At 40.0% G+C, this 14,380-nt stretch overlaps 1 protein-coding gene across 1 annotated transcript; it reads right to left on the reverse strand.

Annotated features, from left to right (window-relative positions):
- Window positions 1-5,614: 5,614 nt before the first annotated feature.
- Window positions 5,615-12,928, reverse strand: LOC112898190 (diacylglycerol O-acyltransferase 2D-like). Its single transcript, XM_025966567.1, has 9 exons — window positions 12,834-12,928; window positions 12,688-12,731; window positions 12,468-12,599; window positions 12,102-12,208; window positions 11,643-11,798; window positions 11,034-11,120; window positions 10,770-10,867; window positions 8,262-8,349; window positions 5,615-5,984 (listed from the first exon to the last, which is right to left on the reverse strand). The coding sequence occupies exons 1-9, from the start codon at window positions 12,926-12,928 to the stop codon at window positions 5,883-5,885; spliced, it is 909 nt and encodes a 302-aa protein (XP_025822352.1). The 3' UTR covers window positions 5,615-5,882.
- Between the last annotated feature and the right edge of the window lie 1,452 nt (window positions 12,929-14,380).

Consider the following 14,380-nt stretch of genomic DNA (forward strand, 5'->3'; position numbering starts at 1 on the left):
ATTATCATAATTTCTTGCATGTAGGACTAAATTTTCTACAAACATGTATACATTATTGATCCCAAGATCTACATGCAGAGCATTCAAATCCTTACATTCACAGGCCAAAATCAAATCAAATGGGTGCACTCATATATGAGGAGGAAGAAAAATCACCTTGAAGCACCTGCAGCAAGTTCAATCCGGCTGGATCTGAGGAGGAAGACCTCTGAGGGCGAATCTCGCGATTGGGGACGAGGACTCGATGGTGTGCCCCTGTTCGGCGGCGACCCTGGGGAGGAGGGGCGATGACCAGGCGATGGGGAGGGGCGGCAGCCGGTGCAGAGAGGGATGCTGGCCGGGCGTCGAGCCAGGGGAAGAGGGGCGACGCGCCTAGAGATGGGGAGGGACGGCGGCCGGTGCAGAGGGGCCAGCAGCAGGGAGAGGCGTTGGCCGGGCGTCGGCCTGGAGGAACGACCGCTGGCGTCGGTGCAAGAGACGGGAGGAGAGCGAGGGGTCGGGAGGACCGAGGGAGAGGTTGTGAGGAGCCCGGGGTGGGGAGCTGAGGGAGGGGTATCCGGAGGAAAATGTGTTCACTTTCCTAGGAATCGAGGGAAAGGGTCCCGATCAGAAAAAGCGGTCCGTAGTTGTATTTCGGAATCCTAGAGAAGCGACGGTGGAAAAAATCAAACTTAGAATCGAGGCGTTTGACGGGATTCTCACTTTTTTCCACTGAGAATCCGATTTTAATGGGAACCAAATAGAGCGTTATATAGATAGCTCGTTGCTAGCCTTATATATGAAGTACCAAGGCCCAGCAGTTAGCTCACACACGGGCCTCCTTTATTTGCATACGGCCCCAATACGCCCATGCGAGAGGCCTGAGCTGCGAATTGAAGTACTGTCTGTCGGTTCATTGCATACTTACGAATTCACTCAATCAAGCAGTACTCAGTCGCAACGTGATAGCTCCACTTTCGTGCAAGTTACAATATGAAATTTTCAGCATTTCTTTTTTTGCAGTTTTTTCATGTCGTGAAGGTTTCATCCAGAATAGAGGGATGAGGTTTCTTTATTTGTGTTTATTGGTTATAAGTAGGGATGCAAGTGGGTATCCAATAGTATTTTATGGGTTGACTAAATAATTAGGATCGTATGCCATCATAGTTAATTTCTTCTCCTAAATTAATTAAGCGTAATATCATCCTAATTTATTTTATCAAATTTTTGGGTCGACCTAATATCTAAAATGAATATAACTTGCATCCCTACTTATAAGTCTGAATTTTTCCAAAACCTTAGAAGAAAAAAAATGAATTAAATCTACACTGTCTGCAATATGAAACCCATTGACCACCGCAGACACTGTAAATCACGCCTATGAAGCTTTTTTCCCTCGTCCTGTCTGCTTTTCTCAATCCCCATCCCTCCTGCGCTTCTACAAGGTAAGAAATCTGTTGATCTATGACGAATTTTCCATGATATTTTAGAAAAACATCACAATGACGCACCATCTATGAGTATGAGGATTCTTTGGTTTCTATCATGGATATGAAGTTGTGGGTTCTAGCTTCTAGGCCCAAAACTCTACGATGTTTTATCAATTTCGTCATGATCCGACCCACAATACAATTACATTTCAGCAAAGTCGTCATGATCAATAAATTAAAATCATCATGGTTCTTTTTGGCATATCTATCAAGCAAATTCATCACGATCAATAAATTAAAAATCATCATATTATGAATGGAAAAATAGAAAAATCAGAAAAAAATTAAAAAAATCAGGTATCCAAGTGTCAAGTTTGGTATGGCTTTTTTGTGCAATTTTTTAGTATACGATTAGAGCCTACTAAATATTAAAAAAATAAAACAACGCCCTTCCAATGCACGACAGAGATAGTTTTGATGGCCTTGTGCGTCCGCTTTTTTTATATACATTGCAAATGGAAAAAAACGAGCTTGAGCTCAGAGGAGGGATCGAATCTGCGACCTGCAGCTAGAAAGCAGCCATTACAATACCACCACAACGCTTCTTCACTCTCTATTCTGCACAGGTGTTTTTTGTGTATAAATTGCTATTTCGTGGGTCTTATTTATAAACCTTGTCTTCTTCCTTCCTAGTACAGAATAGAATTTTTTTTGCACAAACCTTACTAATGAAACTTCGTATTTCCTAATATTGAGATAAACACAAGGTTATGTCAAAATTTGTAGAATTTTCTGATCAAATTAAGATATTATTAGAATTATTATATCATAATTTTGATATAGAAGTTAAAATTATCTCTAATGAACTTTTGAATATTTCATCTATCTCCAAGACATTGCTAGAATGGAACATATAAGCCTAAATATAATTTTTCTGCAATTTTCGAATCTTTTTGGATGTACACATAGTTCAAATTTGAATTACTTTCGAAAAGAACACATAAATTCATTTAATTGATAGAAAACACCAAATTTGTTCAAAAATTCTTGAAACTCCTATGTGACGACTTAGATGTTGTCTATTATATGTAAAAAATATATTATGGTGTATAAGATAATTCGTTTTGCAAGTTACTTCACAAGGATGTCTTAACTAGTTATTTAAAAAAAATCATAAAACAACTTTTTTACACAACAAGTGGCTATGTAAATCCACACATGTTGATATGTGGGTATATGTAAGGTTATGTGCAAATTTGAGATCTATAAGAGCAATAGAAAACTTTAGGATGTACAAACTTCAAAGTTTGACATGAGTTCTACGAAACAATGTGACACATCTATCAATTTAGTGAACAATGTACACTCCAATTCTTGTAAAATCTTATGAAACTTTTATGTCAAGCTTATACATCCATAAAATGATTCTGTGTCAATTTACAAATTTTTCAAAGAAGTTTTAGGTATTATTACCATTATTGTATGATAAGGTTGGAAATAGAAGTTTGATTTGTACCAGACAAACATTTGAAATTTTTATCTATTTTAGGATATGAGCTATAATGGAATTGACTTCTTTTAGAAATTTTTAAATACTATTTGAGATATATGGAGTTCAAATTGTAGTTATTTTCAATAAACATACATAAATTCATTTAAACTACTGAAATAGTAAATGAGTTCCAAAATTAATGAAACTTCCAAAAACAACTTATATGTAATCTATTATTTCTAAAAAATATATTGAAGATAATTATTTTCATGTGTTATTTCACAGTGGCCAGATCGCGTGTCGCTGCATATTTGTTTCAACAATTTGATGTCAGATATTCGTTCAAATGCCTAACTGAACCTATCAAAACCGCAAATCTAAATTTAACTTCTCTGTTATGGATTGTAAAATAGGTGTATGTTTCGTCATCATTACCATATGTGGTTTTAGTGCAGTCATAGTTAGTTGGCTATGCTTATCCACTCCTGTTGCCATGGTGATATACTTATAACATGGATATCTCTTTGAAATTTCTACTGAAAAATTTAGCACTATTGTGACGTGGATATTACCATGCTGGATACATCCGAGATTTGGTCTTCTATGAGTTACAAGTCGTCACCAACTTGGTCTTCACGTCCGAGATTTGGTACTGTTCACCATCAGTCCCTATGCACTAACTCCGTCCGTTGACATCATCGCCCGTACCTCTTCGTCGCGTGCTTACAACTACTTCCTCAACAAGTACGACTTCCTGGTGCCTCGATAGAGTACTTTCTAAAGCTCGATCGACTATTTCAACAACTTGTACAACTACTTCCGACTACTATAACAACTCGTACGACTACTTTCTACTACTTTAACAACTCGTCGACTACTTCCGACTACTTCAACAACTCATACAATTATTTCTTGTGTGACCACGACAAAATGCTGCATCACCTATTTTGAACCAAGTCAGCCTTGTATAGTGTCAGGCCTTAAGCCCAAGTTGAGGACGCTCCCACCTAGTCGCCGTCAACCCTAGGATGTCCCCCCTTCGGTATAAACTCAGTAGCAGCCGCTATATTAGGGTTTAAGTTTTGTTTAATTCTAATTTTCCATCGAAAAACATATCTCTTTATTGTAACTGTGATGTTGAGTCCTTTTGCTATGAATCAGCGCATCCATTCTTGTTCTACACCACTGTGGCGATTAGTCATTTTATGATATGAGCTTGAACCCCATCTTGTCTTTTGCTTCGTATACATCTGCAATTTCAGATTGCGGGTTTACCCTTTCTTGCTTGTGTTCTTTGATTCGCTTGCAGGGAAACCCTTCTTGGCGAGATCAATCAAGTTGTACTTGGTTTATAACCAACGTAGCAGCGGTCTAACGGTTGCAGGGGTTCAAATCATGTCTGATTAGAAGCCAGATCGCCAACGTTGAGTTCTCCACCAATCGAATTACCCATACCTATCGGAAGATTGGGCCAGTGCTACATCATATCATCTCTTGGAAATTGCAATAATCACTTTTTAAACATAGTAATAGTTGTCCAGCCCGTGCAGTATTGCAGATTGTGTACTCCGTTAATCTGTAGAGAACATGGATAGATATAAAAATGTAAGATCTGAAGATGAAAGACCTTAGTATCCTTAAAATACCATATGAAATTTACCATGCATATGTGCATCTAAACTTTACCATGTATATGTGCAGGTACAACATGGTTGTGGATGTGAATGAGATGGGCGTCAAGCATACATGCAGATTTCTGCTAGGTCAAAGACGAAGAAGCAAGCTGTGTTGGAGGCTCAGCTCGAGCATTTGCTATGTCAAAATCGACCAAGCTAAGCGGCATGGTGGTATGTTAGCTTATGGTGAAACTAAGCTTTTGCAGGAACCAAACTTGTGGCTGCAATTCTGCTCAAACCTATCTTTTTTTTTTGTTTCCAGTGCTGGAATGGACGGCTTGTGATGTCAGATAAAAAAATATATATGATATGTTCATTTAATGTCATACTGAATGGAAACGTGATTCATGTAATGCTATTATTTTTGTGATGGAATTTTTGTTTTGATAAATGGGTGGAAAAAATGGGATGAACTGGTGGGCTGAATTTTTATATGGGCTGTGCATATAGTGCTGAATTTGGTGAGCTGGAAATTAATGGTGGGCTGAGAAATATTTGGCCCAAGTCTGTGGCCCACTTTGAATTGGGCCTGTTAACAAACAGGCCATGGTGGTGACCTCATCATCCGAGTCAGTAGCCACGACATCAATTGCCATGAAATCTAACACGTCATCTGTCATGTCATCAATGCTGTCCACATCATCTCCACATCATCAGCCACGTCCTCATTCACATCATCCTCCATCTCAGCTATGAGTGATGTGGTAATCAAATCCATGATGTTTAATTTCGTCACAGATGATGGGATTGGGTTGGGCTGTGTAGGCTTGAGATCATTCTATGATGGTTTAAAACCATCATGGATTACGTTAATATGTGACGATTTTGTTGAAAACGTCATGTGGTGTGATCTGTGACGCTCGATACATAACGAAATTTGATATTATCACAGATACTATTTTATGACGATTTTTTTATGATCTACCGTTATGGATTAACAGATTTTTTTAGTCCTACTTGAGTTTTCCACTAGCTATCGCCTCCCTTGGTGGTAGGGGCGGGTAAAAAACGAAAAAAAGCAGAGTGCGGGGTTAGAGTGGTGGTGATGACAACTCTTCCATTTTATTATTATTCTCAATCCACATCACAATATCACAGACATGATTTAAGGAACATAGCATGGGAGGTCTAAAAGGGTCTACAAAAGTCTGAGGCAGTAAAAGAAATGGTGCACAGCTTGTGTCCATTTGCTCAAAATACTAGCACAGTAAAGGTCAATAATTGGATGCAAACACACCCAGTGCAAAATCCTTTATTTTGAAGGCACCGCTCAGTTGATCAAGTGCTGGTACCATTTGAAACAAGTCACACGATTTCGAGATGGAGGTCGGGGTATCCTGCTTTGGCTTTGTTTTTCTCAAATAGCTCCTGCAACGCGGTGACAAATTGTCCATGGACTTCATTTACCTGCAATCAGCAGCGTGCATGCATGCATCATGCCGTTTAACTAGAAAGGGTAAAACATTGAACTGTAGTAAATACTCGTTGTCCATCAGCTAATAATTGCCACAAAGGACGGTGTCTACCACTACTTGGTCATTGCAAACATCTCATCACCACAGGTTTGTTTCAAACCCACGGTGCTAGTCTATCACCGCTGGCTCCCTTTGAAAACAGTGGTGATATTAGGTCTCACCGCCGATTCATACTACGATCCGTGATGATATGTACAACAGGTATCACCGCCGGATCGTAACACGAACTGGCGGTGATAGCCCGTTATCACCACCGATCGTCTTACGACCCGATGGTGATGTCTAAACCAATCTCTACATATTTTTATCTTTCTTGGTACTTTTGGCCCTCTCATTCCTTATCTTCTCATGCTGCCCCTTCCTCTCCACCTCCCTTCCCGTCCACGCCGCACTCCTCTCTCTCCCAAGTCCTACAACACCTCCCCCCCCCACCGGCTATCGATGCCTCCCTATCTTACCCGACGTGCCTCCCTCCCTCTTCCCCGCCACGCCTCCTAGCTCCCTCTTCCTTACCGCCTCCCCCGCTGCCCCTGCCGCCACCTCCCCTTCGTTCCCCTCCTTTCCCCCCACCCCTCCCTCTCTCCCCTCTCCCGTCTCCCGACGAAGCAGCGGCGCCTCTCCATCCCTTCTCTCCCCATGCGCCTCCTCTCCTCCCCCTCTCCTCTTCTCGGCAGCAGCGTGTAGGCGAGCGCACCCGGCCGCGTAGGACCATCGCACGGCGGGCCCGTGGCACGGCGGCGCGGCGACGTGGAGCAGGCGGGCGTGCAACAGCGGAGAGCAGGCGGGCATGCCAGGCTGCAGCGCAGACATGCGTGCGGGCGAGGGCAGGGCCGCGGCGGCACAGAGCAGCAGTGTTAGGAGGCCTTTTTCCTTTTTTTTGTTTTTTGAAAATGGCATCACCGCAGGTTCTAGACCCGACGGTGATGATAACCCGCCCCATCACCGTCAATCCTAATCTAACGGGTGTCCAACCCGGCGGTGAACGGGTTTTTCAACCAGACCCAGGCTGTAGTAGTATACCTTCCCTCAGAAAAAAGAAGGGGATGGTGTCTACCTGCTAAACCGCAAAAGACTGATGTCCTCGAGCAAATTTTAGATTCAAAAGGATGTCCTAGAACAAATGTGGCTAATGAATTTTAACTATAAGTGGATACTAAGGTAGGAAACATATATGACAAAAATGGAACATATGTTTGGTTTGAGGAGTAGGATAATCTGTCACCTTCTCACTTCTCATATTTGTCATGTTTGGTTTGAGGAATAGGGTGATCCATCACCATTAATAACATAATTTTCATAAAGACATGTTGAATGATGAAGTGCTACATTTTACATCACATTCGCATATGCCCAATGGTGTACCACGTCCGTCTTCGCTTTAGTTCTCTATTCTTGGATATACACTGATAATCTATCAATTCATTTAGTGCACATAGATGGTGTATATGATATTATAATTAGGGATTTAGGGGACAAATCTACAATATCGCCCTTAAATGGAAAAATAACGACTTTGCAAAAGAAAAAGAATATAATAGAATACATATAATACCAACGGTGACCTCTTACCTCCTACGAGGCAATGGGTTGTGTTCTTTAATGTATATCAGCCTTTAGGATGAAACCAAATAGACGGTCCATTGAACTTTGGGAGTATTCTAAAATCTGTTTTCATTAGAAGTCACACTATTTGGAGTATTATTTGAAGAAATCACCCAACTAGCAAACAAGTCTTTGTTATTCAGACTCACGGACTATGGATGATGCCACATGAGCAATAGTACCAACCTATTGTTCGGGTTAATTGCCTATATATATTTATCTTCGTAAATTTCAACTATTATGTATTTAAAATGCTTGTAATAGTATATTCTGTAATTTTTGAGGATTTCACTATAACATAATTTACTCTTGAGTACTCCTAAAGTAATGCCAGATTTATGCAGTAGATATGTTTTCAATTACCTTAAATGATACATAACTTCGAACGTGCACAATTCAGGACTATATCTTGCTTGTGTTATTTTAAGTTGCACTCCACTATCATCGATATGGGGCACAGATCACAACTTTGATCAATACTCATTTCTGTTTAATCAATCTATAAGCATATATAAGAAATTATAATGTTATTGAAACTAACTTTGGAAAAAGATATACTCATGATTGATTATTAAATTTTGTTTTTGACTGCAAAATAATACCATACCTCATTCTTTGTAGGTTGGCCCCTTTTCTCAACAGGGATAGGTTTTCCAACAAAAACATGCATGGGGGTTCGATATGGTATTGGCGTCCTGCATTTAGTGTCATAGCATAAGATGAATGAAAATGGTAACACACTATGTGCAGTTCACACAAATTAAATAAAGGACTAGCATGGAAACTCAAAACGGTAACATACTACATGCAGTTCACACAAAGGAATAGAGTCTAAGGAAGATTTATTTTCGTTTCCAGACAAAATATTTTGAGTGCTGCTGGCAGTCAAATTATTAAGTTCCAAAAGTTTGAATGGATCTTGGCCAAAGAGTTCAATATTTGTGACCAGAGGAAGTACAACACAAATAGGGTAAACAGGGGTGGAGCCCAGTTAAGGCCTGTGGGTGCCTAGGCACCCAGGCCCAAACCAAAATTCAGTTATTACCATCAATTTTCCACCCTATAGGCACCCCCCGTGGCCTAGTTCTGTGCACCCTCCACCAGCCCATCTGACGAGATTGAAGCCTAATTTAATGAGCCCACACAAGCCCAGGCGCCCAGCTGCTTCCCAGGCTTCCAGTTCCTGGGAATTGATCCCCCACCAGTACGCACGCCAAAACCAGCTCGTCCAACGCCCGGCTGCCCGACCCTTCGTCTTTTTTCTCGCTCGATCGCGGCGCTTCATCTGCTCATCTGCTGGCCGTTTCCCATGGTGAGACCGGGACAGGGTTAAATCACGAGTAATGCCTTCAAAGACCCGGAGATACTTGCTGGAGTTTCCATTATAAAACTCTCAAAAGTTTGGTTAATATATTTCCTACAATAGTTGAAGTGCTAAAAGTTACGGAAAAGGATGATAGAGATTGGAAAAATAGCGATCAAGCATCAAATCTTCTAGTCTTCTAGTGTATTTTAGATCTTTTGACTTGGTCTTTTATTTGCATCTCATGTTGACTATATTAGCAGCCACAAACTCGTTATCATTAGCTTTGCAACGCAAGGATCAAGACATTGTGAATGCCATTGGATGTGTGAGATCACCAAGACTCCATTTGGATAATCTTAGAAGAGAAGGGTGGGATAAATTAGGTGAAGTGAATGAGTTTTGTGACATGCATGAGATTGATATATTGGGAATGGATGATATATATATATTGATCCTCAACAGTCTAGGGAAAAATCTGGAATTACCAACAAGCATCACTAGGAAGTGGATTGCTTTAATAATATTATTGATCGGCTAGTTCAAGAACTTGATAGCCGCTTTAATGGGACAAGCTCTCAATTACTTGTTTTCTCGGCTGCTTTCAATTCAAGAGACAATTTTCATGATTTCAATGCGGAGAGTTTGATGAGCCTAGCAAAACTATATCCTGATGATTTTAATTCTGGACACATGAGGGACCTTAGGTACCAACTTTGCCTTTACATTGCTGATGTGCAAGCAGATGGTAGATTCTCCAACATAAATACTATTGGTGAGCTTTCTCAAAAAATGGTAGAGACAAGAAAAAATTATTGTTATCCATTGGTTTATCGACTTTTGAAGCTTGTATTAGTATTACCCGTCACTACTGCAACAGTTGAGAGATGTTTTTCAGCCATGAAGCTTGTGAAGACACAGCTGTCGAATAAAATTGGTGATGAGCACTTGAGTCATAGACTTATTTGCAATGTGGAGAAAGAAGCATTTAGCAAAGTTACCAATGAGGGTGTGATTCGTCGCTTCATGAACATGGAAGGAAAAAGCGTAAATATGATCTATGAGAGGTAATGCAATGAATTGTACCTGTTTCTGTTGAATAATCCTACAATTTATTAGGTATAAAAACTGATTCCTTTGTTCTCTTTTCTTTAGGCGAGTGGGATTTTGAAGTTGGATAAGTGGATCACATATGTTTGGATTTTGCTATGCTAGTCATCTTTTGTTTATGATTTTCGCGTTCTCTCATTAAGTACACTAAAGTGACCAATATTATGTTATTTTGGTAAACAATATTATCGGTACTTCGAATTTGTGGATCTTTTCAAGTTTTCATTTTTGTTCTCAGCATATCGCGTATGTGGATACTTTGTAATTGTTTGAAACTTGGTAACTCTGAAATTAGTTATGAAATAGTGTTCAAACATCCTGGGTGTCACTGTACTTGAGATGAAGTGGTGCACCCCCTCCAATCTGCTCTAGCTTCGTCCCTGAGGGTAAATGTATGCTCATACTCTCTCAGCTTGGGTTGGTTAGACTACAAGCCGCTTTGGGAGCTCTGCCAAAACAGACCCCATACGAGTAAGATGCTCCTCTGCATCAATTATATTTTGATCATGATTTATCTTAAGATACCTCATGAAACGCCTTTCATTCATTAACATAGGGTAAGTGCCCACACCTAAAATGAATTATTTCTCTGTATCTTTTTGTGCATGAGCGCTACTTGTGTTCACTAACTGTTGTTTTTAGGACAAGAAATATGTTGCAAAAAAAAGAAAATTAGGGTGTTTGTACGTAGGTGCACCTTACCCGAACTTCCCCCAATAGATGACCGGAATGGATTTCAGTGCTGTCGCAATCCTGGTAAGTAATTTGATATCTGGATTCCACCACTTGTATGCGTCATTCTAGAAAATAAGGAACGGAGGTCAATGAATTTGCAATCATGGGAATGGCTAAAATCTGCGAACGAGTGTTTTCATCAGCTCATAGTACTGCAGTCCGTATTATTAGTGCCCCATTAAGCATATTGTTTGACATAATAATAGGGATCGGTTGGAACTTGGTGTATACCTGTCCAAAGCAGAAAATGGGCACTAAAGGGCAACCATTTTGCATAGCGATCTTCACGAAACCTTTTCTTGACTTAATGAAAGCAACCTATCAAAAAACGGTGCTGGGTCATTAATTCTGCATTAGTATTTGCATGTCACCAGGTTTGTAATACTACCTCCGGACAAGTAAAATATGACATTTCACATTTCAGAGGCTTGCATAATACAAGCACTTCTAGGATTTTGAATAGATTAAGTAGAGTTAAAAGTCGATTGTGCCCCTCACTGATCTAGGCCAGAAATGTTTGATTTAGTTTAGATTTGATAGCAGAGTTTACAAGCTGCTACTGCCGATCAGAACGCAGACATACAAATTGACTAATAACACACCAATTAAAACGATAGGTGAACCCTCCGGATCAATTAATTAGAAGTGATGTTGGGGTTGTTGAATTCCAACAAATGCTTGTATTCTAGGACAACTTTGAACGTTTCTGCGTCCTTGTATTCTAGGGTGGAGGGTGGATGTTTTGTTTTTTCTGAACCGTCTGTGCTTTAATGACAAGAGGTAGTATTATATATACTAGCTAGAAGTATTCAACTCTTCATCATGTGAAAGATGGTTAACCTCCAAACCAGGATTCATATGTAGTGTCTCCCTTAAGCCTCCCGGAGACACGACACAACTGTAGCCATCGGCAAGGTGGGAGCAGAAAATTTCTCTCGTAGCAGGAACTGAACCAAGCCACATCCATATCTGCCTCATTAACGGGATGTAGAATGCCTGCATAATCTTGCTACTCTTACACATGAATACGACACAATCAAGCATGTTCATCAAGTATGGTACTCCCTCTCTGATCCCAAATAAGTCCGTTTAGCTTTGTCCTCATTCAATTTTTTAACTTTAACCATCAATATCCAAAAAAATTATATAAATTAATATAGAATACTTTCATACTACAGTAGTGAATAATGTAACCAATCATAAAAAGTTTTATTTGGGATCAGAGGGAGTATTTTGCATTGCAATTATCCCATACAGGTAACTATTCCACCAATGAGTGTAACCCTTTGAGGCTTTTACCGCGCTGCTCGTTAATATCTTCATCTTCGGTAGAGGCATACATGAAGCGGGCTCCGTCAATGCCCATGCGCCAAATGGCATTATTGAGTGTGGCTCGTAACCAAATACTGTAAAATAAGGTGTTTATATTAATTAGTTTACCTCTCAGGGCAATGAAAATTAATATGGTGTAACAAATATTTACAAAGTATATGTATTTCTCCTCAAACAAATTAAATATTTATAAAATGTATGGATTCATAAGATATTTGTTCATATCACGTGCACTAAACATATGAAATTTTTTTGTTAGTTTCATGCATGGTTATTTGGGTGGTACTACCTGTCGAAAAGAAGATTAAAGATTGAGGAGGTAATAAATTGTACCGTAAGCTCCTTGAGGATCAAAGGCTTCGTAATGTTCCACCTGCAGAGTAACGGGGAAGTAGCCGAGCCCATGTTTGCATATGAACCTGCACTTACAAGCCGCTATTAGTAGCATTTGGATAAAGGTGAACGCTGCCATGGAAAAAGAAAAGAGAAGAGTTCATTCAAAAAGAAGCAAATTAAATAAACCTCGCGATGGAGCTGCCAAATCTGCTGGTGCCATCGGCCGGGACGAGCACGGAGAAGAGCTGCGTGCACAACACCCTGCGGCCCATGCATGTAATGAAGGATAAGCCGCAGTTAGTTATTGGACATGTACGCAGTGTACAGGAGAGAGTGAGAGCACACATGCAAGATCGATCGTACAGCATGGCGACGCGAGCAGGGAAGACGAAGGCGCACGCGGCGGCGAGGGCGACGTTGAAGTGGATGGCGCCCTGCCACAGCAACAGCGCCGCCATGGCGCGCGCCAGGGACAGGGAGGCACCGGCGGCCGTCGTCGTCCCAGGCCGGAACACCCTCGCGCTCGTGCCTTCCTCCTCTCTGCCGTCGTCGTCCTTCATGTTCGCCGTCTGGAAGAAGCGGCGGTAGCCAGCGCTCGTGTGCTCATATACTACATACTACTATTTATGCTTCGTGGTCTCGATGGTTGTAATGAAGAGTTAGTTAGCTGGCTGGGTCTTGCACTACTTAAAAAATGAAATGATTTGTACTCATTTTTTTTTCTAGGGGTGGCCTACAAATGGAGTAGGGTTCTGTAGCATCCGATCCATCCCAATAAATATATTTTTCAGGACGGATGATGGCGTCACCCGCCTCAAATGGCCATTTTTAGGAGCGCGTGATGGCATGAACTGCTTCTAAAAATGATTTTCAGGGGCGAGTGATAGCATGACCCGCCACTACAAATGGTACCATACAAATAAATTCTACTTTTTCATATGATCTCGGATGAAGTCAAACTTTACATCAAAATTGCAGAGGTTGACGAGATCTAAAATTTTTATAGTTGATAACATTTTATTTCATTTATGGTTATTTAATAATTAAAAAATTATTAAAGTTCTCTAATTTTAAAATTTAGAAGTTTTAATTTTTTTTCGAACAACCTCAAATGTAGAGTTGCTCCATATTAAAGTTGTAGTGATATAATCTTAAATTTTATAGTTTATTAAGACCTTTTAGAATCACAAGATCATTTAATAGTTGTGCCCTACATATGGCTATTACTATACAGTATTTCATACAGCTCAAGTCATACTTTGAAATTTCTACAATCTTAACCTTTATATATATTGAAATATACTTAGCATATTTTTTAGTATATATAGTTCACAGTAACCATAGTGTAGAAGTTTTACTTTTTTAATCTATTTTCTATATTTAAAGTTTTAGATAAATTTTTAGAATAAAATATAAAATATTTTTAGATGCGTGCGGTGGTGTCACCCGCCCCTAAAAATGGATTTCTAGAACCATCACCCGCTCCTACAAATCGATTTCAGAGTTAGTACAAAAGAATAGATAGAGTCACAAGTGGGTATGCAGTGTGGTGGAGAGGAGGGTACGCGCGAGGCTTGAGGTAAGCGGTTTGAATTCCGATTGATTCAAGTGTACATATTCATCAAAAAATTATACCTCTACAGTGGAGAGGCTTGTAGTGGTGGATAGTTGGCTGGGATTTTTTTTATTTTTGCTATTTTTGATTTTCTATATTTTCTGGAAATTGATTTACAGGGGCGGGTACGATATCCGCTCCTTCAAACAGGCTATTTATAGCTGCGAAAAGTAGGAGCGGATGCCGCTCCCGTCCCTAGAAATGGTGTTTTACCCGTCCCTAAAAATCAAAATCATTGTTGCAATAGTATTGTATGTTGTAGTATTAAATAATTACTCTCTCCATCCAAATTATT

Source organism: Panicum hallii, chromosome 6 (genome assembly GCF_002211085.1).
Source record: "Panicum hallii strain FIL2 chromosome 6, PHallii_v3.1, whole genome shotgun sequence".
NCBI lineage: Eukaryota > Viridiplantae > Streptophyta > Magnoliopsida > Poales > Poaceae > Panicum > Panicum hallii.